Raw genomic sequence first — 25,429 nt, 5'->3', positions numbered from 1 at the left:
CTAAAATGGAGACAATAATGCCTACCTCATAGGGTTGTGAAGATTAAATGAATTAGTATATGCAAAGCATTTAGAATTGTGCTTGGCACACTGTGTCAGCTAAATGTTAGCTGTTATTCCTAATCCCCTTTCTTCCCATTCTTTGCCTCCACTTCTTTTTCCTCCTTCTCCTCAAGGGTAGCTTACACATGGGGGAATATCTGGCTTAAGGGACTCCCACAAGTGTGCTATGTATTTAACAAAGAAAAGGGTTTGAATCAAACCAACCAACAAACAAACAAGCAAGCAAACAAAGCTTAGCAAATATAACTGTATGCCTACATACTGAAAAGGAATCTTTTCATCTCTAAGTCATTGGAAGACAGGGTCCTGGAGATATTTTAAAAAATGACTAGAGAGATTTCTTCGGCTTGTGCCTTCTAAACTGGCTTAGAATTTCTCATAATTATGCCAGTCCTCTATTTCCAATTTTTTAAAAAAGAGTTTGCATCTTAATTAAAATCTCTTTTCTCTCTTGGTTAAAAATGAGGCTTGACAGGACAGATATCTGCTTAATTGGTAGAAGTACAATTTACAAAGTTATAAAGTGAAGTGTTAAAAATCCAAGTACCCGCCGGGCAAGGTGGCTCTCACCTGTAATCCCAGTACTTTCAGAGGCTGAGGCGGGTAGATTACCTGAGGTAAGGAGTTCAAGACCAGCCTAGACAACACGGGGAAACCCCGTCTCTACTAAAAACACAAAAATTAGCCAGATGTGGTGAACACCTGTAGTTCCAGCTACTTGGGAGGCTGAGGTGGGAGGATCGCTTGAACCTGGGAGGCAGAGGTTGCAGTGAGCTGAGATCACGCCACTGCACTCCAGCCTGGGCAACAGAGTGAGACTCTGTCTTAAAAAAATATCCAAGTACCCAAATAAAGTAGAGTCCTGTGCTACCACATCCATGAACTCAAAATAAAAAGCAGGACCCAGAGGGGAAACTCAATGACCTACCCATGTTGACTGCCTGGTCAACCTGAAAATGAAAAGCAATCAGTTGTATACACTGCTCTTCTTTCTCATGTATCTTTTACCTCTGTTTGCACTGTCAGTCAACAAATCAGGGTGATTTCTATGAATTGTTGGAGTCTAAGCTCACAAAGACTATTCTAATGTGAGTAATGGGCACATCCAATGGTGTTTCTGGGCAGCTATGGAATTCCCTGATGGAGTTAGAAAGAATAAGACTGAAGAAAGAGTGGCTTTAACCACTCATGAAGAAATAATTGCTCTGAAATGCTTCACTCGGAATTCCTTATTTTTATTGTAGAAACAGATTCATATACACACACAAAAGTCCTCCAATCCCAGAAACAGAATGGGGTATTATTGACCCTGAGAGGACATCGTAGATGGCCGATTAGGAATCACTGCTACTAATTTGTTAAACTCAATATGAAAGTCAACGCTTTCCCATCCACTGTCTGAATGACTTTCTATTCAAGAAGAAATATTCTAGACATAAGAAACATGCCAAGAAGGAACATGATGACCTCAGAGGGACGGGGTCCTGGGACAGTCAGCAAGCACATGGGGATGAATTTTGAACACAAGAGATGGAGAGAAAGCAAAAATAATCTGGAATGTTTCCATGGAAGGAGATCCAGTTGGGATTTAGAAGTTGAGGAGTGGTAGGTGAGGATGGCAAATCTCTAAAATGATCCCATACGCATGAACATAAATGATTCACTTTTGAAAAGGTATTACTAATGACAGCGAGACTCTTTGATAGCTATGAAAAGATCAGAGTATCTCAATACACAGTCGTCCCTCAGTATCCATGGGGAATTGGTGCCAGGACCACCCCCCAGATACCAAAATCCATGGATGCTCAAGTCCCTGATAAAAAATGGCATAGTGTTTGCATATAACCTACACACATACTCCCATATACTTTAAATAATCTCTAGATTACTTATAAAATGTAATACAATGTAAATGCTATGTAAATAGTCATTTTACTATATTGGTTTCTAAAATTTGTATTTTTAAAATTGTTGTACTGTTACTGTTAACGTGTTTTTAAAAATTATTTTCTATCTGCAGTTGGTTGAATCCATGGATGTGCAACCAGTGAATATAGAGGACAGACTGTATTTTGAAGTTTAGGTGAGAACATATAAACTCAAAAATTACTGAGTTAATTTTATTTTTTTATTTTATTGTGGTAAGGACACTTAATGAGATTTACCCTTTTAACAAACTTAAGTGTACAATACTATATAGTTAACTATACGCACAATGTTGTACTGCAGATCCATAGAACTTGTTCACCTTGGAGGGGGAAGTCGGGAGTTGCTAATCAACAGGCATAAGGTTTCAGTTATATAAGATGAATTTTCATTTTTTAAAGTAGTGTTTCTCATTAACAATGTTTCTTTCCTATCATCACGACCAGGAGATGGTGGTGTTTCTGCAGAAAATGTGGGCCAAAACAAAAACAACTTGAGACTGATTTGTAAGAATCTATATTTGGATTTGCTGTTATTTTCTTCAGTTTTCTTTGCTTTTGAAAACTTTGAAAAATCTGGTCAATTTTTATGATGTTTAAAATCAATGAAGTATCTCACATACCACTTCCCTGAAGATCCCGGATTCTAGCCAAGATGGGATCTGAGGTGCAATTTTGCTGCTCTTTTGGAAAGAGAAATCAAGTGTCTTAGGTAAAATGGCAGTTATCTTGAACACTGACTAATTACTTTTAAACAGTTGCTTCCAGTTTCATTTACCTTGAAGGAGTTAGCAGAAATATCACAATTTCATAAAAACTGACTTCCATTTTCTCCCTGGGCTCATTTGACATATGTTGGATGAATGGGGTTGGGTTGAGCAAATTGTGAGTTCGGCCATTTCTCCTCCCTCCCTACTGCGTCTGCACTTGGAATGCTGTCAAGAGCTTTTTGTGACTGTGGCTCTCTTTGTTTTAAATAAATCAGTCAGCATGATATATGATTAATATTATGCTAGGGGAAACAGGAAGACACAAAGCAATAACAGTGCAAGAATATATTTTTGAATGCTCAACTCTATGAACCAGATGAAGCCCTGAAGGTGGTCAAAGAAGATCAATGAGAACTCGAGTGATTAGGCAAAACTATTAGAAGAGGTGCAACTTCAACTGGACCCTTGAAAGATGAGTGGGATGTGAATAGGTAGAAGAGGAGGGGGGGCTATTCTAAGCTTGTGAAAAGTAACAGTGTAAGTGAAGCACATAACAGGAGGGAAGGTAGGAAGAAACATAGCATGTAACAGAACAAAGAGATCAGCCAGCCAGCCTAAAGCAGATGTGTGTGTTGGTGTCAGAGAAATGAGGCTGGAAAGTAGGTTAAGGAAGGATCAGACTGTTTCACAGAAGGTCTTTAAAACAAGATGAAAAATTTAGATTGGATAATATGGTAAGAAATGGTAGCATGATCAAGTAGTTTCTCAAGAAGAAAATTCCTAGGCTAGGCACAGTGGCTCATGTCTGTAATCCCGGCACTTTGGGAGACTGAGGCAGGAGCATCATTTGTGACCAGGAGTTTGAGACCAGCCTGGGGCAACATAGCGAGACCATGCCTCTACAAAAAAGAAAAAAAATTAGCCAGGCATGGTGGTGCAGGCCTGTAGTCCCAGCTACTCAGGAGGCTGAGGCTGCAATGAGCTATAACTGTGCCTGCACTACAGCCTGGGTGACAGTGAGACCCTGTCTCTGAAAAAGAGGAAACAGCCAAAAGAAAGAAGAGTAAAAGAAAATTCCTAGATTAGGGTATTATGTATCACGCATAATGTAGAAAGAACATTATGGACACCTACAGCCTTGGGGAGGGGCTGGATTCATGGTCAGATCAGAAGTTGGAGATCCCAGAAGTGTATGACTGCCACCAGTTATCTCCCTAATTTTTGAGCCAATCTTCCCTCACCCTGGAGTGCAGAGAACAAGGAGGAATGTGGTGTGAGTTGAGGCTGGAGAGACAGTCTTAGAAGTCTTCCTTCACCTCCCTGACTAGGTCAACCCCTCTCAATTATTAGCTTTTATAACACCTTTCCTTTGTGGCATGTGGCACAGTTGCAATTTTATAATTACCTATATCATGATATGGTGTCTGTCTTCCCCACTAAAACTCCATGAGGGCAGGTTCCATGTCCATTTTTGTTCACCATTGTATCTCTAGCACTGGTGCAGTGACAGGCTCTTAGTGACTGCTTAACAATGTTTGCTGAATGAAAGAAAGTAGATATTTACACTCAAGACACTTTAAGATATTTACACTTTAAGCCTAGAGTGAGAGAAGGGTAAGTTAAGGCCTTGATGGGAAAAGATGGAAAGTGTGGTAAGATACTCTCTTAGGAGTATCTGCACATAACAATGTGCCATGCATGTCCCCTCTTTCCCTTTACTCCCCTGTACTAGGAGATATCCTTGTCATACTCCTATGAATGGGTCCCAAAAGGTAGTATAGAAGTTAGGAGCTTGAAACTTTGGAGCCAGACTGACCAGGTTAAATTTCTAGCTCTGCCACTTACTACCATTTGTCCTTGGACAAATCACTCAACTTTTCTGCCTTAGCTTCCTCATCCGTAGAATGGGGATATAAATAGTTGTTATTGTTTTTGCAAGGATCAAGTGAGCTCTTCCACACATAAGTGCTTAGAACATGGTCTGGCACATTGTACGTGCTACATTTAGATGCCATTTGCTAAATGCATACTTGGCTTTCAATACAGTTAATACCTACCCCAAATACCTTTCCCTTGTCTAGTGTCCAAGTACATAGCCTTCCCTGTTGCTTTGACAAAATAAGCAGGAGACAGGAAGTAGAAATGATCAGTGGTGGAGGGAAGCTGGGTGTGGGTTTGGGTTTGAAGCCTGCCTTCCCAGGATGTGGCAGTAGTATAATCTCTGAAGAGATTTTTTCTTCTGATAAAGTTTCCCTTAAGGTTCCAGTGACTGTTTGCACTGTGCTTCCAGTCCTAATGAGGTTTGCTGAAGTGCCAGCAATGACACACATTGTGCCAACGCTCTTCTTGACTGTCCTAGCCTCAAAGACATGTCTAGCCAACAGAGGCTAGGGCTGAGATTCAATCCGTGCCTAGGATTGCTGTCTGACCCAGGAAGAAAGACACACATTAGGGTTTGGGGACAGTGTAGAAAGGCTATTTCAATGCCCTTTATATGAAGGTTTGCAAGTTCAGCAGTCAAAAGATTATTTCTTCTTCAGTATTTGGTCTGCAGTTAGGGTGGCCAGCATAGGGGAGAGGTGTCTGGGTTCCCTGCTGTATGAGTAATATGCTTATATAAGATACATTGTTGTAAAAACGTCATTTCCATGGGAAAAAAATAACTAGGTGCCTCAAAAGTTAGAACTTCAAAGGAGTTTCAACCACATTATATACAGCTGAAAGATGCAAAGAAACTGGAGGCAATGAAAGAACAACAATTTTTATGAAAGTGTAGGATTTAGTTTTTATAAAGGAAGATGAAAGAAAATTGTGCATTTAGGCTGGATAAGAGGTTGCAAAGAAAGAACTTAATGAATTATCGAGTACATAAAGGGACAATACATGGCCAGTAATAACTAGCTTTTATCTGTTGCTTCTGAGGACGTAAAAAAGAAAAGAAATTTAAATTGTAACAAGAGAACAGTAGAGAAAATAGCTAGTTCCAGGATCTGTTACCACAAAAAGGACTAGAACTAAAATTCTGTCTGGAGATTAAATTTTAAAAAGGCAAAACTATCAGAGATAGAGGAGAAGGTGCAATGCTACTTAACTCGAGGGTAAATATAGTAATTACTATATAAAATATAATAATTATTACTCATAAACCAATAACTCTGTATTAGGCCCTCTCCTAGCACTCTATGCCATCTCAGTTAATCTGCATAACCATTTCATAGGTACTAAGCATAATCTCCATTTTTATACCTGACAAAACCAAGGCTTTGAGTGGTTAAATAGTTTGTCCGAGATAACAGCACTAGTAGGTGGTAGCCCTGCAATGTCAAATCTATGACCTTCTGGCTTCAGAGCCTCTGTCCTTTGCATTATACTGTATTGCCTCTAGGTTGCAGTGACATGTCTTTTCACTGTTGCCTTTCCTTTCTATTATCAATTGTTTTTCAGTTTAGATTCCACATATCCTTTTCCCCAAAGGGAATAATCTCAGCCTAACAGCTGGATTATGTGACCAGCTGGTTATATTAGCAACCACATGTACACCTCTGCTCAGTATGGATTTTCTTTCTTTTGAGCCACACTGAAATTAAGTTGGGGCAAAGATGAGAAAGGAGGTGAGGAACAAAATATCCATCTTTCTTGACTGGAATGTAATAGCTACACTGTAGTACAGACATATACACACACACACATTATGAGAAACATATATGGAAAGATCCAGGGCCTTACCAAAACATAAGTTAAATTAGGCTGTAACTAAATGCATATTGACTTATGAGGGCTGGTACAAATAGCATATTAAAAGGGATGAGCATACACTGGTAGTCCAAACAAGGTCAGTCCTTCCAAAAAGCAATGTTAACTGTAGTGTCCTAAAGTGGTATGGGGGAAAAACAACAACTTGGAGATCAGGAATGAGACCAAGTAATTTCCTACTGACCAGGAATCAGTGTATAGTCAACACCATCTACCACAGTCAATCAGTAATTCAGGGGGAAAAATGCACAAAAACCATATTCTTTTTTTTGGTAGCACCTAATTCAAATCATGACTAAATTTCTAGCAATCATTCCAATCTAGTGTGCATTCATTTAAAGAGCACCTACTTTGGCACAGTGGGGGAAATAAAGATAAATGAAAAAGAGTATCTGTCTTAAAGAGTTTATGCATTGATACGGACGATAGTACATGCGCACAAATAACAAAAAACAGAAGTTGACGTGGTGATAAATGCTCCCAGTGAAGCACAGGTTAAGTGCTGAGGAGTCTTAGAGTAGAGACAGGTTTATTTCTAGCTTGCAGGATTTAAAAACGTTTCATGGAAGTGGCATTTAGACTGGATTTTGAAGGATAAGCAGGATTTATGCGTGGAGAAATTAGGGACGGAAGTGGGAAGGCAGAAAAGAAAGGCCTTCCACCTACTACTTATCAAAATGTGACCTGAGGACGGCCTGCAATAGAATCTGAGGAAGCTGCATTTGTGCTAGGTCTTGAAGGACTAGCAGGATTTCCACAGGCAGGGATGGAGAAAAAGAATTTTCCAGAAAGAGGAAACATTTTCTCCATCCCACCTGTACATGTGCAGTTGTTACTTAGGCAGCCCTTTTGTCTCCTTTTTCTCACAGTTCCTTATCATGAAATGCCACCACTCATTCATCCCAAACTGGTTGCCATATGGTTGGACTTAGATGCTTTAACCAATCAGAAACTGAAATTGGTTGCTTTTCCATTGGTTTACTGAGGTTTCAGAATTTTAATAGGCTCAATTTAAGTGCACTAAACTCAGATTAAAAACAAAAACAAAAAAAAAAAAACCATGGTTCCAGGTTGTCCCAAGTTACCTACATGGTCTCAGGAACGATTTCTCAAAGTGACAGTCCACAGACTACCATTCTGCATCAGAGTGAATGATGGGATCTGCTTAAATGCAGATTCCTGGATCCCACTCCAAGGCCACTAAATCAGATTCTCTGCAGGTGTGATCCAGGAATCTGAACTTCAACAAGTTTTCGAGCAATTCTGAAATGCACTAAAGTGTGAGAAACATCGAGTGGAAGAGGACAGAGCAAAGGTAAAAAGGTGAGAGCCCAGGAACAATGCAGTGGGCCCTGAGGTGCATGAATGGAAGAATATTGACCTATAAAGGTAACCTGAGGTTAGACCACAAAAGGCCTTCACTGTCAGAGTCGGGGTTTGATATGTATTTGAGCGGCAACAGGGAGTCATCCCTTTCAGTGGCAGAACACTGTGGTTAAAAGCCTGAAATATGGAGCCAGGCTGCCAGGATTCAAATTTAGCTCTTCAACTCACTAGCTACCTGACCTTGGGTAAGATTCTTAACCTCTCTCTGCCTCAGTTTCCTCATCCATAAAACAGGGAGAATGACAGTACTCATCACATAGGGTTGTCATGAGATTAAGTGAGTTCATATCTGTAAAATGCTTAGAGCTGGGACTGACATATAGTAAGTCCAAATAGATGTTGGAATACAATTTTTGAACAGGGGTGTAACACGGTGATGGATCACTTTTTGGAAGATTAAAATGGCAGTAATATATAGGAGTCACCTACGCATCCCCCACCAGCAAATCCTGTAATTTTTTTCCTCTAACTCAGTGGTTCACAACCTTAGCTGCATATTTGAATCACCTCCTCCTCCTCCTGATCTGGTATAAGTCTACCAAGGTAATTCCAATATGCACCCATGGTTGAGAACCAAGGCTCCAAATATATTTCAAATTTGTCCACTTCTAATTATTGAGTCCTCAGTATATACAAGACACTGTGCCAGGTCCTTCTCTTATCTCATTGAAATCTCACAAACATCTTGAAGGTAGGAGCTAACATTATCCTCACTTTAAAGATTGGTAGAAAGGTTGAATAAAGTCATCCAACTACAAAGTAGCAAGGCTGGGATTAGAACCAAGGCAGTTTGGCTCCAAAGGCTCCACTCTGAACCACTACTGTGTTCCCAGTCCAAGCACTCGTTTTCTCACACTGAAAAGAGTACTACCCTAACCATCTTGCTAGTCTCTCCACTTGCATTATTGCCTCCCTCCAATCTAGTCTGGACACAGTAGCCAGTGAGATCTTATAATATGTTAATTGGATCACTTCATACTCTTTCTCACAACCTTCCAATAGCTTCCCAATGCATTAAAAATGGGCATCCAAAATCCTTCCCATGGCCCTCAGAGTCCCGCATGGTCTAACTTCTAGTCACCTCTCCAGCCTCATCCCATGCCAGTTTCAACCACAGTCACTACATTTCAGCCACACTGGTCCTTAGGCTCTTTGAATGCTCTAAGCTCTTCCCTGCCTGGGGCCTTTGAACTTTCCTTTCGCTCTACTTGGAATGCTCTTCTTTGGGCTCTTTGCATGGATGACTCCTTTTTATCTTTCAGGTCTCAGCTTAAATGTCACCTTCTCAGAGAGGCCTTCCCGACAACTCAATCTAAATAAACTACTTATTTTTTGTCTCAGTCCTTTGTTTATTTTCTGCATAGTACTCACATTGTCTGTATTTTCATGTTTGCTTATTATTTGTCTTTTCTGGTGAGTTCCATAAGAGCAAAGAACGTATCTTGGCTGCTATGTATGCTATATATATATTGTTGTGTACGTTGTGTACTGCAAAAGGATGCCACAGCTACAGGGGTGCATTCCTTGGGATTTTCTGAAAAATGGCAATAAAGTATCTTACGTAAGGGAATCCTTTTTGTAACTCACATAAAGATGACATATGGTCTAGCACCGCCCTATATGTCTACTGTATTTATCAATATAAATACCCCAATTCTAGCACAATGCTGAGCATACAGTAGATGGTCAAAAAATATGTTGACTGGACAGAAGGAAAGAGGACAAAATTAGGATATTGCCAGTGGGAAAGTGGGAAAAGGGAGAGATACAGATAACTGCCGACAGATTTGGTAATTTGAGAAGAGGTAACAAAGGAGAAATTAAAGGGGATTACATTTGATCCCAGGAACCTACAGAAAAAAACTAGTGCCTATATATATATATATAAACCTAAAGAAGAAAAGACTGATGTGAGAAGATAATTCAATTTTGAATATAATTTGAGAAAATGCTTTCTGTTTTTGCTTTTACTGAGTTTGTCACCATCTTATTATGGGGTTTTAAAAATATACCTAAATTTGCCCTGCACAGTCTTCAAAATGGCCACATCAGTTCTTTGCAAGGTCCACTCTTCCTTTTAAGGCTATGAACGAAAATAGTCTGTGTTTTATGATACAATAATTTAAGGGCCAAGCTAGAAGGGATTAAGGATGGAGAAATAAATATATTCACTTTCACATTTGATGACTCTCTCCCATCCTCCCCTGAAGCACAGCAATCCATCCAGTGCAGTTTTTTTTTTTTTTTTAAGACTGTGGTCTTTAAAATCAATGTTTTAATTACTTTTGCCCTTTGTTAATTAAACTACCTTTAAAAACTAAGGCTACCATAAAAATTACCTTTCCCTAGGACACTGGACAGGCATTTTCCTCTTTTCTGAATTCTACTACACAGGATAGCACCACCCAGGGCTCTTGGGATATAACACACCTACCTCTGCATACCCGGCAGCAGGAATCTGGAACAGAGACTGGGAAGGCACAGGTTAATTTGGGGCAAGTCTTGAGACCACAATACACATTTCCCTCCTGCCAAGGAGAAATAGAATTAAGATCAGAAGCATCTAGGATAAGTGTAAAGGCTTCACTTAATACCTGAGATAGAGCAGGGACTCAGAACATGGCATGTCCTTCCCCCCAGCTCTCCCATTGTCAGTTCTCGGTACTTCCTACATTTTATTACACATTATTTTTTTTCTCCTACAATTCCTCCATGCCAGAGACTAAGTCACAGAAAAGTTAGCAATCCTAGTCGAGCATCATGGTCTAAGGTGGTACAAAGTAGTCTGTCAGGGATGCCATTGAGCCTTTGAACCACCAATTATAGTCTTGTTTCTTTCTTCTCTTTTCATGGCATCCTTGGTCCCCCAGCTGGATTGGGGGTTTAAAGGAATGAAGATTTATTTCATAGCTTTCATTTGTAATATTCACTAGACTCTCCCTTCCAAACCAAAGGAACAAGCTCTCTGGGATAATACAAAACTATACAAGATGATCTGATGGTCACAGCTCAGTCTTGCACAAGGCAAGGGAGAGGATAAAATTTACTTGGTGGTTAGATCTGTCTTTGCAATAATCCTGATTTCCTAAATTTCTATCTTCCAAATGTTATTCCTTAAACCTTGTTCTTAGTTCTTAGAAGCATATTCTTCTAGGGCTAGAAGGGTTCCTGGAAGGCCATTAGGAAAGCAAGTCCACAATGAAATTCTCCTAAATTTATGATTATGATTTAATGCAACTCATGTTTTATTCAAACACCTGACAGTGCAGGCACAAATGGAAGTACAAATACAGAGGAAGCTCTTGTATTTGGGTAGGGCCTGGCAGGAATGTTAAGATGTATGGTCTTACCGAACAGCTGCACTGGGTGCATTGATTGGGTTGCCGATTCTGAAAGAGCCCTTCAGCCACGAACAGCTCTCCATGTTGGTAAGTTGTCCCATTGTACTCGCAAGACTTGCTGGTCACCTTATTGTTCACTGGGGGCAAGGAGTCTTCTAGAACAGGGTGGAGAAAAACTACACTGAGTATTGGCATCATTGAAAAGAATTTCATAAATCCCAACAGCAGACGGACCTGTACTACATAGAGGGAGTTTTAAGACAGTCCTTGCTCCAGTGGCCAATGATTTTAAATAACATTAAAATAGCCAGACAAATATAGCAGCTGACATTACCATCTATCCATCCATCCATCCATCCATCCAACCATCTATCCATTCTTTTATTTGTTGACCATTTACTGAGCACCTACTATGTGCCGGGAATTGTAATATGTGTTAGAGAGGGATCAGAGAACACGGACAAGGTCCCTGCCTAGACGGAGCTAATATTCCTAGATGAATAAGATATTATCTTTCCTCAAAGGAAGGAGTCCATGCTACCTCTATTTAATCTTTTCCCCCGGTTGCTTCAGAAGGGGACCCATCTATTATAATTGCCCTGGTAACTTTATTCCCTCCAACATTTATTTATTTATTTATTATTTAGAGACTGAGTCTCACTCTGTTGCCCAGGTTGGAGTGAATGGTGCGAGCTCTGCTCACTGCAACCTTTGCCTCCTGGGTTCAAGCGATTCTCGTGCCTCAACCTCCCAAGTATCTGGGACTACAGGCGCCTGCCACCATGCCTGGCTATTTGTTACTATTAGTATTAGTAGTAGTAGAGATGGGGTTTCACCATGTTGACCAGGCTGGTCTCAAACTCAATTGATCCACCTGCCTCATCTTCCCAAAGTGCTGGGATTATAGGTGTGAGGCATGGCGCCCAGCCACCACCCACATTTTAAATCACTTTTGTGCTTATCTATTTGTTCCAGCCTCTGTGGTTTTGCTTATTTTTAATCCCTCCACCAAGACTGCCCACTCCCCGACTCTTTTCTACCCATTGAAGTCCTATCTGATCTTGAAGGTTCAGCTTATGCCCCCTTTCCTCCACGAAGCATTCTCTAAATAACTCCAGCCACAATCTGGACCTCTCAAGGCATCTAATGTCTGAAGCACACAGTATGACATTTGAATATTATTGAAACTCATATTTGTGAATTATAGTAACCCAGCAGACCATTTACAAAGAGATTTCACATATATTATTACAATGGAGCTTTATAACAACCCTGTGAATCAAGTAGGGTAAATTCTTACCTTCATTTTCATTTTAGGGAAATAGGGTTGCTGAGGTTATGTGAATTATTTGAAGTCACAAAGCTAGTGAGTGGTGAAAAAAGGAACTGAAACCAACAATAGATACAACCAGAGCTTGGAAAGTGCCTGCCATGAGACAGTGGAAGGAGAGAAATCAGGGGAACTGTATGTTTCATTAAGGAGGGGCTTAGAGAGTTGAACCATCCTTTCTTTCCATCAGTCAAAACTATAAGGAATATGAATCTAGTTTATGGTGGGTAAGTTGTACCTCAATACAACTGTTTAAAAAAACAGGCATGGTGGCTCACGTCTGTAATCCCAGCACTTTGGGAGGTCAAGGCGAGCAGATCATGAGGTCAGGAGATCGAGACCATCCTGGCTAACACAGTGAAACCCTGTCTCTATTAAAAAATACAAAAAATTAGCCAGGCATGGTGGTGAGTGCCTGTAGTCCCAGCTAATCAGGAGGCTGATGCAGGAGAATGGCATGAACTCAGGAGGTGGAGCTTGCAGTGAGCCGAGATTGTGCCACTGCACTCCAGCCTGGGCGACACAGCGAGACTCCATCTCAAATAAAACAAAACAAAACAAACAAACAAACAAAAGAATGAAATCATTCTCAGGATGTAGTGAAAACGATAAGGCTAACAATAATAACATCCATAATAATAATAATACAATAATAGATACCATTTATCAAGCCCTAGCTATGTGCCAGGCAGGAGTGAGTGCTTTTACATACATAATCTCATTGGCTCTTACTAATAATGTTCTGATGTAGACATTATGATTATGCCCATTTTGCAGATGAGGAAACTAAGGCTTAAGAGATCAATTGACTTACCCAAGGTGACACAACTTGCAAGTAGCAGCACTAAGATACAAATTGATGTCTGACTGATTCTAGAACCTTCTCTCATAGCCACTATCAAAAAGAGTGCCAATCACTTTAAACCTATAATAAGGAAGGGACCATTTAATTAAAAACCAAAACCCAAACCACTAGAACATGAAGGCTATGCTGTCCCTAATGTTGTGGCCTAAAATACCCAGACAACAGACAATGCGCTTCCTTTGGCTTCAGTGATTTGGGTAACTAACTCAATTCTATACTTCGCTATATAAACTGATCTAACATCTATTTCTGAGCAATTCACTCTTAGAGTGTTAACTACTTATTAATGACCCTTTACAGGATATAAAGAAAGTTCCTTACTTTTGCCTATAAAGACAGCCTTAGCTCCTAGAAAGAGTTTAATTCATACTAATTGACTCTCTGTCTGGGCTAAGAGGCCCTGCCCCTGCCCACAAGCGTATACAATCAGACAGCTGCAGCTGGCAGACATGAGTGAAACCCATCAGAGAAAGGACAGAAGCAGACCCATTTGCCCCTTGGGCTCTAATTATTTCAAATCTCAGCATTATGTGGTGAAGGAAAACTACAGTGACCTACAAAATAATATTTGCCATGGCTCTTACAGGAGCTGGCAGATGTTTGGAATACCAAACAAACAACAACAACAAAAAAAGAAGTTTGGAATTATTTTGCCTCAAAAGAATGTGGCTTGATTTTTGAACCAGGCCTTCTACCAAGGGATCAATGGCAAGGCAACTGCAGGGTGAGATTTTCCAGCGAAAGAATGATCTTGAGAATCTTCCTTGCAATAGTCTTCTGAGTAACCTGGCATTGGAGTCTTATTCTACTCAATAGGAGATAAGGAGAAAGAGAAAGAGAAAGAGAGGAAGACACAGTAGAATCAAAGAAAAAGAAACCAATTATGGTCATGCTTAAGGCTAGTTTTATGCAATAAAAGTCTTAACATCTTCTCATTCTTATTTCATTCTTCCAACAACCTTAATGGTGTATATGTTAGCGGTGGGGGCGAATTACTGAAAATGAGGCTACTAGTACTCCAAAAGATTTGTCCCATGTCACACAGCTGTTTAACAGGAGAGCCAACTCAGAAACATAGCTTTCCTGCCTTCAAATTTGTGCTCTTCACAGAATGGGTGTTAAAGCTTCAGAGTAGGATCACTGAGTCATAATCCCAACTCAGTGGTACCGACTCCCCACAATCTTGTACAAGGCACTTTACCTCTTTAAGCCTCAATATTTCTAGGAATGCGATATGGACTCAAATCTCCCCTTGCATCTTTAGAGGGCCAACACAGCATGCTTCCTAACTGCGGAAGGAAGAAAAGCCACCTCACACTTTACCTTCTCCTCTCCCAGATTTTCAAAGTTGGCTGGGCTAGTAACCAACTATCCTTGGAACACATTCCGGGTTCCTGACTGAAAACTAGCAGAAAATCACTTCAAAGCAAAGCTGGTTACAGGGCCCCTCAGGGAATGCTACAATAGGAAGGACCAGGCTGCATGACTTCTAGCCTCCCCCATCTCTTCTGTTTCCAGTCAAATTCCCACCTAGCACTAAAAGGAGAACTGGAGAAAAAACCATCATAGGGTGAGCAGACAAGCACTAAGCCATGTGACCACAGATGTGTTGGGAAAGAGGAGGTTTCTTCTCCCCAAGTGAGGGATGATCTCATATGTAAGTAGAACTATGATTTCCGGGATGCTCAAAAAATACCCCCTTATCCTAAATGTCTCTTACCACCTTTTCTCACACTGATGCTTAAAATGCCACTATTGGAAGTCCATTCCTCTAGGTTAAATGGCTGCCTTTTGCAATCAGATTTTATAATCCCAAGACTTCTATGAGAGGGTACACTTACACCTTGTCACTAACTAACACCCCAGTGTCAATAACTGCCACAGACCTTTTTTTTTTTGGTCCTTCAGAGCAACTGGCAAATTTTACCACGAAGTCTGTGGTTCCACTTCACTGCTTTTTGTACACCTTCTCTCCTCTCCTGGTGCTACCCTTCTTCCCACATGCTGGAACCAAGTCCTCATACTGACTGCTCTCTTCCCCACTCTCCCCACCCTATAAAATGATCATTTCCATAGTAGGACAGTTATTGGATAGTCAGAAAAGCAGCTTGCACGTCAGGAGAAAAATCTACTCCCAATGTTATAAATACGAACCTCCCCAGAGCTTTCAGAGATCAGTTGCTAATCTCCTTGTTGCCAAGCCATCTTTTCTTTTGCCATTACTGCCATTACTTTGGTTCCTACTTTTCTTCTGATGGCTGAGCCTGATTCTAGCATTTCTTTGGTTCTCTGTCATTCTACTGATACAGTCCTGGAACATTTGCAGGCTGTTGGGGGGGTGGTGGGTGGAGAAGCGACATGGAAATGAAGGTAAAGGCTAGAAAGAAGAGGTTATATTCTCTTTAATTACCCATGACACACAGAGAGACACATACATCCAACAAAGTAAAACTATATCATGTAAAGGGCTTTACCCCGGGTCTCAGAAACATATGGGAAGAGAGAATGACAAAAAGGCCACGAAAGAAACCCCTAGAATAGGATGCTGTTCCTTTGTGCGTATCTCACAGCGATGCAAGAGAAAAAAACTGAGCCTGGTCTTTGGGGTCTGCAGACATTGGTCTCTGAGGTCCCAGCTGCTATGATCCGAATATTTGTGTGCCTCTGAAATTCATATGTTGAAATCGTAACCCCCAAGGTGATGGCTTTTAGGAGGTGGGGCCTCTGGGACGTTATTAGGTTATAAGGGCAACATCCTCATGAATGAGATTACTGCCTTTATTAGAAGAGGCCTGTGGGAGCTTGTTTGCCCCTTCTACTATATAGGCTCACAGGGAGAAGGCATCGTTTCTGAACCAAAAACCAAGCCCTCATCAGAGAACAAATCTGATGGTGCCTTGATCTTGGATTTCCAGCTTCCAGAACTGTGAGAAATAAATTTCTGTTGTTTATAAGCTACTCAGTTTATGGTGTTTTGTTATACCAGTTCAAACAGACTAAGACACCAACTTTGGCATGTCTTGGTTCTGTGATCTTAGGAAGGTTTCAGTACGCCTTCTACTTTACATGGCTGTGAGGTTTAGTGATAATTAATTTTTTTTTTTTTTTTGAGATGGAGTCTCGCTCTGTTGCCCAGGCTGGAGTGCAGTGGCTGGATCTCAGCTCACTGCAAGCTCCGCTCCTGGGTTCACGCCATTCTCCTGCCTCAGCCTCCCGAGTAGCTGGGACTACAGGCACCCGTCACCTCGCCCGGCTAGTTTTTTTGTATTTTTTAGTAGAGATGTGGTTTCACCGGGTTAGCCAGGATGGTCTCGATCTCCTGACCTCGTGATCCGCCCGTCTCGGCCTCCCAAAGTGCTGGGATTACAGGCTTGAGCCACCGCGCCCGGCTAGTGATAATTAATTTTAAAAGCCCAAAAGTATCTGGTACATAACATTCACAATAAATGGTAGACGATGTTGCTCTAGAAAGAGGGCACAGAGAGGAAAGCAGTAAAGTTGAAGAATATGAAGGAATTTTCCCAATTTCCGTGGATGATAACTAATTGAAAGGCATTTGCTTTGTACTGATGTGTATGGTAGGTGCTATGGAGACATGAGTCAAAACACTATTTCTCTCTTGTTTTCTTACTCCTTCAACAAGCACTTGTGGAGGTCTTTGACTATACCTGGCACTAATAGATACTTGACTATACATTGACAATACCTGGCACTACGTTACGTTAAAGCTACAAAGAAAAATAGGACATTCCCCTGACTTCAAGTAAAATCCTGCTTTCATTGGAGGGGAAGGAACAAAAAGGTGTTAAATGATAATGTATATAAACAACACATAAAGGTTCATAAAGGAAGAGAGGTCAGATAATCACAAATTGTCATTGTTAAGTGGGGAGGAGTATCAACTGCATCAATAAGGATTCAGGTTAGATACTAAAAAATATTCCTTGCTGAAAGGGTTATTAGAAACTGAAACCACAGGCCAACTAGGCATGTAAGGAAATTATTTTCAAACTAGGTTCTGCGCTGCTTTAGGATTCTTCAGACGTACTTGAGGGATCTGAAAAAAAATCCCTTCCCCATTTCTACTTCAACAGAATACGTCTTACTTTATTAGTGAATGTGTTTTTATTAGTTTTTTATGATTTCATTTGAAGAAAGGGTTTGCTGCCATAAGACACTGTAAAACACTGGAATAGAATCTCTTCACATATTTGCTGTTTGGGGATTAAAATCCTATTTGTCCCTAATATATAAAGAGCTTCTAGAAATTGACAAGAAACAGATTCATAACCCAACGGTAAAAATGAAAAAAGGATATAAATAGACAGTTGACAGAAATGGAACTACAAGTGACCCTTGGACATGAAAAAATCAACCTCATTCATTAGAGAAATATAAATTAAAACTGCAATGAAATACCATTTTTCTTATCAGATTTAGAAAAATCCAAAAGTTTGAATAAAACACTCTTGGTAAGTCTGTGAAGAATTGATTAAAACACAATGAAGGGTAATTTAGCAATATATGTTCATTTAAAAATACATATATATTTGACCCAACAATCCCATTTTTAAGAATTTATTCTACAAATATACTTGCACATGTGAAACATATAAAAGTTATTCATTGCAGCATTGTTTGTAATGGCTGAATATGGAAACAACTTCTATGTCCATTGATAGAAATCTGGTTAAATAAATGATGGCTCATTATTATAACAAAATATTATGTAGTTCTATAAAATAAGTTCTCTGTGCACTAATACAGAAAGATATATTATTAAATGATGAAAACAAGGTGTAAAATGATGCGCACAATAAACTACTTTTTATGTAAATGAAAAAATATTTTAAAAATATATATATTTATATTTGCTTACATTTCCATAAAAATCTGGAAAGATATATAACTACTAAAAGTTATGGGGGAACTACATGTTGTAGGGAGAAGATAAGAATTGGGTGAGTGTGGGTCAGGTGAATAAGATCTTCTATTGCATTCTTTTATATGTATACCTAGATATATAATCATATATACATGTACATATACATATGCATTCATATTCTTGAACGATATAAATGTATTCTTCATTACATTTGAAGACTATGTTTGAAAAAACTTCTACTTGAAGGCCATAGACTAGACTAGGTGAACATTTTGGGTCCCTTCCAACCATAGAAAATCAATCCTACAAAGCTGGTCAACAGAAGCCTGGTTGTATTCCTACTAGTGGGAGAGATTCTAGCTATGACTTTGTGTTCCCAGTCTTATTCCAATAAGTGGGTTCTCTCCACCGACATTATCGAGCCCCTCCATCTGGGCAAAGTGGAGGTTGTTACACTGCTTTCTTAAACAGTGTTAAAGCAATTGTGTAAATCTGAGCTGTCTTTCAGTCCTTGGCCCAAATGGAAGGAACACAGACAAACAAGGGTGCTAGTGGGAAACCACCCATGGCCTTCTACCAGAGCACCGCTGCAATGGAGGGAGGAGCCACTGGGATCTAGCTGCATCTCAGTCAGGCAGAGTAAGAGCATACATCCGGCATGCAACACATCTTGCAGAATGAATGTATCAAAAACAGTGGGCTGGGAGCGGTGGCTCACACCTCTTAATCCCAGCACTTTGGGAGGTGGAGGTAGTGGATAACCTGAGGTCAGGAGTTCGAGTCCAGCCTGGCCAACATGGTGAAACCCCGTTTCTACTAAAAATACAAAAAATTGGCTAAGCGTGGTGGTGGGAGCCTGCAATCCTAGCTACTCCGGAGGATGAGGCAGGGGAATTACTTGAACCTGGGAGACGGAAGTTGCAGTGAGCTGAGGTTGTGCCACTGCACTCCAGCCTGGGCAGCAAGAGTAAATCTCTGTCTCAAAACAAAAACAAAAACGAAGAACAGTGGGTGTCTGCAGCCTCCCCCAACCTCCAAAAAGTAACAATGCTCATATTCTGAGGCTATGTGGATTCAGATGACGTTTTCCTTGGGATGCTCCCTGCTTCAAATGGGTCCATCAGTTGAATCAGTGATGCCTACCTTTAGATTTCTTTTTTTTTTTTTCCCCAGCACTCCAACTGCCATCACTTCCTTTTCCCCTGGGCCTCTTGATGTGACGACTTAACTAGATCTGCTTTCCTTGGGTAGAGTCCAATGATTTCTAGATTTTCCCCAAACTCTCCTCCCCCATAAAAACTTAACTCTTCTGTGGCCCATCACATTAAGGTCATGCTGGCAGGTCTTAATACTAATCCCATTAAGTAATTTATACTGAAATGAAAATGGAAGATAGTGTTTTAAAACAGCGTCCTTTGCTAGATAATTACATTGTAACATAGGCCTTTGATGTTTTATTCATAATGAGGCTGTAGAACATAGGGTAAAGAGTGTTAAACTTTCTAGAACTTAAGACTTGAATGAGGGAACTTGCTGAAAATGCAGCTTCCAAGACCTGTCCTAGGGGGAGGGGAAGCCTTACTTCATAGTGTCCCATTTGGATTCAAATTAAAGCTCCATTAGTAATTACTGCTTGTTAGCTGAGCAAATTCTTAGCATCTCTGAGTCTCAGTTCCCCCATCTATAAAATGGGGATGATAATGGTACCTACCCCATAGGTTGCTGTGATGATCAAACAAAGTAAGACGTATAATCTGTTCAGCATAGCACCAAGTACATATTAATGCCCAATAAATGTAATTGTTGTTCTTTTACTACTAGCTATAAATGGTAGGGTTTCTGGAGGGCAGAAAGCAGGCTGGTAGGGAAAGAGATGTGGGGCTACTTAACCCTTACAGTGGTCATCCTCTTACCACACTGGCAGACCCTGCCTCTGTATAAGGCTTATGCTGAACTCCAAAGTAGCAGTGACATTTACTTTTCAGTCAGTATTATATACTGTAAATTTTAGAAATTCTCAACACCTGTAATGTAATGACAAGGTTTGTTTTTACCCAGTGCAGTCTTTCACAGTCTTTCACTGCCCTGTAAAACTTCTCAAAAATTGTCAGATCCCAAGTGGTTACTAGAGATTCACTTCTGAGCCATCACATCCACTAAGAATCCTTTTATGCCGCAGCTCCTGGGTGAACACCATCTGCCCCATTTTCCCATCTCAGTGGGAAGACCATCAGGCGTGATTTAGCCAAGCAGTTGCTTTCTAGCCAGAGCTATTTACCAAACACTAAGACTCTACTTTGGACTTATTGAGGACCCCAGACAGGTGAATTTATGCTCAGAAGGGTCACAAATATTATTTGTGATTACGAGTAGTCCTAAAAGGCATGGAAGAGAGAGAAAGAGTGAACTCCTTGGCCAACACTCCAATTTTATTTTACTTTATTTTATTAATTTTAGAGTTGGGGTCTCACTCAGTTGCCCAGGCTGGAGTGCAGTGGTGTGATCATGGCTCATTGCAGCCTCAAACTCCTCGGATCAACTGACCTTCTTGCCTTAGCCTCCTGAGATGCTAGGATTACAGGCTCGAACTGCCATGGCTCCCACTGTATTTTAACCATCGTTTCCAGCGTCCTCTCCTGCAACATGTTTTCCAGAATTGCTAAACAAAAGTAATCGTTGATTGGTTTGACTTTCATCTTTGTTTTAGGTCACTATTGAAGGTGCTTTTCAGAAAGGATTTAATATTTTTTGGTTTAGGAAGCCTCTCCATTTCCCCCTTCAGGCATCCTTTGGCCTCCCACCCTTCATTGCCCAGCTCTTGTCTTGCCTTTTCAAGAAAACGTCACTTCATTACTTCTGCACTTGATGGTCTCTTTGTGGGAAGGGAAAACAATCAGCAGAGCAGATTGCTCCTGCGATGGTAGAGCTTCCAAAAGTGGCAAGTTCATCATGTCCCTAAACTTTCTTCCTCTCCACTCTGCCAAAATGCCTGAAATGCTCCCAGATTCAATCATTAGTTAGAGAAGGGCCCTATCTTTCCGAGAGGTTTAATATCTTCACAGTAATGAGTGCACAAGACTGGAACTATTCCCCAGTAAAGAGAAAGGCGCTGTTGGGGGGAATCCCACAATGAGACACCACTTCACATCCACTAGGTTGGCTATAATAAAAAAGACAATAATAACAAGGGTTAGCAAGTAGGTGGAGAAATTGGAACCCTTATACACTGCTGGTGAGAATGTAAAAAAATAATAGTGTAGCTGCTTTGGAAGATAATCTAGCAGTCTCTCAAAAAGTTGAGCATAGAGTTACCAATATGAACCACCAATTCCACTCCCAGGTATATATACAAAAAAATTGAAAGAAGGAACTGCAACAGATATGTGTACATGAAAGTTTATAGCAGCAGCATTATTCATAATAGTTAAAAGATGGAAACAACACAAATGTCCATCAGTAGATGAGTGGGTGAACAAAATATGGTATATCCATAAAATATAATATTATTGTTAGAATGGATGAATCTTGAAAAATTCTGCTAAGTGAAAAAAAAGGCCAGTGACAAAACACCACATACCATATAATTCCATTTACATTAAGTGTCCAAAATAGGCAAATCCACACAGAGAGAAAGAACAGTGGATGCCAGGAGCTGGGGAAGGGGAGAATGGGAGTGACTACTAGTAGGTATGGGGATTCTTTTAGAGATGATGAAAATATTCTGGAGTTAGATAGTGGCGATGGATGCAACATCTTGTAAATATACTAAAACCAACTTAACTTTACAACATAAAAGGGTGAATTTTACAGCATGTAAACCTCAGTATGTATGTATACCTCAATAAAGCTGTTACCAAAAAAAAAAAAAAAAAAAAAAAAACTAACCTCCAAACATTATACAATACAAACACAAAGGCTGGGTATCAGACTGGAGCAGGCCTGGGAAAAATGAAGGTGCTTTGTAGGTGATAGGCAGGTGAAGAAGAGAAAGGTAAATTAAAAAGAAAAGGAGAATCACAAATGGGTAGAGGGCATCAATCTCAAGTCATAATTTTGCCCAGTGCCCCCAGCCATGGTGTATCCACTTTGGGAGATGGAGTGGGTCAGCCAAACAGCTCAGCTAAAGGAGGGGGTGATGGGGGGAAGATTTTCCTGCTTGAAAGCTTCCAGGAGACTCTGTGGGATCACATCTTCAACAAGACTAGTGGCCTCCCTACTTCTACCATTGGCCCAACCCCCAGTGAGGTCCCAGGCCAGGAAATTCTTGTAGCAGATTCAGCAGATCACTCTGCAGCTAAACAGACAGACACAACACTCTGTCCCAACCAAGAAGGTGCCGAGTGAGAGGAAACAGTCATCTGCTGCTCCAGCTGGCGAGAAGAGAGTGGAAGAGGGCGCTGAAAGCTCACACCCTAGTCTAATCCCAGCTCTCCCCCTCCTCATCCGGACCCCATCTGCAGGCTGTTTTTCATCCCACTTCCGTCAATGTTTCAGCTGCTGTCAGTCAGTAGCTGACCCTGCCTGAATATGCCATCTTGTCAGACAGATGGCTAGGAAGGATGGCTTGAGGAGAGAATGTGCAAGAAAGGGCCATGTCTCTGTGAAGCAGAGTGCTTGCAAATGGTATAGATTTGGGCTTTTTTTGGGGGGCGGGGGGAGAGTCCATGTATTCTTAGCTAAGTTTCACTATTTGCTTGCTGTATGATGGAACTGCTATCACTTTGCATCTCTGGGCTTCAGTTTCTAAAGAACTTTCTGTGTGGATATGTGTATGTGTGTGTCGGAGGTAATCATTTCACCTGCTTCTCTTTCACAGGGATATATTATAAAGAACAAAAATGATTATGTTTTTTTAAAAGGTTCAGGGAGTAAAGAAGCAACATACAACAAAGCCAACTGATTATGATTATCTCCTGCTTACCAAATACATTCTATCTGAAGGCAAAAAGAGATGTATAATTTTGTCTGCTTTGGTGGTCCAGTGTCCAGAGTTACTACATCCCATAGAAGTTAGAAAAGTCCCTTCAGCTTGTGATGTGCTGCCTTACAGGTAGCAACTCTAGTCTTGTAGTGTCCGTCACCTACTTGTGAGTAAGCACACCCAAAGGTTGGAGTTCCATGTGCGGGAGCCACATCACAGCATGGCCCAGCCAGGGTCATGAAGTTCATGTCAAAAATGTATCCCCTGAGGATATGCCACTTGGCTAAAGAAAGCTCTACCTCTGACTGGCCAATTCTGCCCTGACTCATGCTAGCCCCAACTTTCCCCACAGACTACTCTTCGCTTACTCACATGCAGCCCCCAGGGCCCATCAAATACACTGTGATTTTCTGCAGCAACTCTCATGGTCTGCCTGTCTGTATCCTACAGTCTAGCACCTAATATAAAAGTATGCTGCTTTTTAACTGATCAATAAGTACAAAGGAAACAGGGTTTATGCCTTCTACTTCTCTATCTCCTGCTGGCTCTAGCATTGGAACACAGCATGCTGGCCGGGCGCAGTGGCTCACAACTATAATCCCAGCACTTTGGGAGGCTGAGGTGGGTGGATCACCTGAGGTCAGGAGTTCGAGACCAGCCTGGCCAACATGGTGAAACCCTGTCTCTACTAAAAATACAAAAATTAGCCTGGTGTGGTGGCAGGTGCTTGTAATCCCAGCTAGTCAGGAGGCTGAGGCAGGATAACTGGTTGAGCCTGGGAGGCAGAGGTTGCAGTGAGCCGGGATCACACTGCTGCAGTGCACAGTTTGTGCTGTATATCGCACAGCCTGGGCAACAAGAGCAAAACTCCGTCTCAAAAAAAAAAAAAAAAAAAAAAGAACAGAGCACGGCAAGAAGGAACAAATATTCAAATAGTCATACATGCTAATTTTAATACAGTATTAACTCCATTAACATATAAATACGCATATCCAGAGGCAAGGTGGTTCTTCATTTAAGGCCAGATAGCTGGAGAGAAATAAGTATGATTTTCAAAAGTGATTCAGACATGAGTTACAGAATCGATTTCTTCTGGGAAAAGGGTCTGTGGGTTCAATCAGAATCCACAGTGTTTCATGATTCTCAGTGTTTCATGACCCAAAAGAAGTACCCTCTCTATTGCCATACAAAGCAGGGGGGCTGTGGATTTCACTTCAGCCGTATGAGATCTCTGCAAGCAACTCTGTCCAGATTCTATGGCTCTAAGGTTATGCACACTTGTTTTCAGCTTTCTGTGTGCTGAGAGTACTTACTTGTGAAAGTTTCTCATAATCCAATCTTCAGAGACAATCTTTATGTTCTTTCCTGTCAAAATTTCTTCTTTCACTTTACTGAACAGCTTTATCATCAGCTCCATTATTCAGCTCATGGACCATTCCAATCTCATTACATAAGCCTCCTAGGGTTCTATCTCCAAGAGGAAACTGGAAATGGCCTTCTCTTTTGACAGAAGGAAATGAGGCCCAGAGATGCCAAGGGGACACTGCTATTTAGTGCCAAAGCAACGATTCAAATTTAGGTCTCTTCATTTTACCTAGAGCCACAAAACATGAGGGCTAGAGAAGCCCACTAAAATCCAGTCTAATAATTGAGGAAGATAAAACACAAATCTCTCTGTTTTCAGAAGCTAATTCCTCAACCTCAAATCTTCATGTGAACTTGGATTATGTAGTTCAATAAAAAGAATCCCTTCCGTGGTGAATCTGATAGATTTGTATTATTCCTTTGCTACTGTACTATGGGTTTTAAAAATCTCTAATTACCAGGAGGTGTAATGTTAAATCAATGATTCTTCATGATGCCTCATTGTTAATGACAGGTTGTGTGGTAATGTGTCACTCACTGCCTTCCTCTTCTCCCTGAATAAATTAAGAATGAGTCCTACTATTACTTGGTTAGTTCTAATCCTTTGAGAACTAGGCTTTTTTTTTTGAAGGTCAGTGACCCTTTGAAATGGACAAATTAGTCACTACCCTCAAGCAGCATTTACAGAAACAATGCGAGGCATCTGGATGAGACAGTGGGGAGTTCAGTCAAGCATTCCTTTGTATTGCCTACACCAGCATTTCCCAAGTCTGCTCTGCAGAGCACTACTAGTCCACAAGATGCTCTGTGAAAACAAAATTCTGTGCTTAAATGAGGTTGGGAAAAGATCCATATTCAACATTCACAGTGTCCCTTTCAATGTGT

General features: G+C 40.7%; 1 protein-coding gene across 6 annotated transcripts in view; it reads right to left on the bottom strand.

Annotated features, from left to right (window-relative positions):
• Positions 1-25,429, bottom strand: part of LOC105490473 (chordin like 1) — a 127,888-nt gene that overhangs the window by 35,036 nt on the left and 67,423 nt on the right. For 4 of the 6 annotated variants that reach the window (XM_071089253.1, XM_011756138.3, XM_011756134.3 and 1 more), the window contains exons 5-6: positions 11,188-11,333; positions 10,272-10,365 (exon numbers count right to left, since the gene is read on the bottom strand). In XM_071089253.1, the coding sequence (XP_070945354.1) occupies positions 10,272-10,365; positions 11,188-11,333 (240 nt within the window). The remainder of the gene's footprint in view (positions 1-10,271; positions 10,366-11,187; positions 11,334-25,429) is intronic. The other 2 variants (XM_071089254.1, XM_011756135.3) reach the window with 1 other exon arrangement.

This window comes from Macaca nemestrina, chromosome X, assembly GCF_043159975.1.
Source record: "Macaca nemestrina isolate mMacNem1 chromosome X, mMacNem.hap1, whole genome shotgun sequence".
NCBI classification, from domain to species: domain Eukaryota; kingdom Metazoa; phylum Chordata; class Mammalia; order Primates; family Cercopithecidae; genus Macaca; species Macaca nemestrina.
The sequence above is the reverse complement of the archived record's forward strand: the minus strand, read 5'-3'. Positions and strand labels throughout refer to the sequence as shown.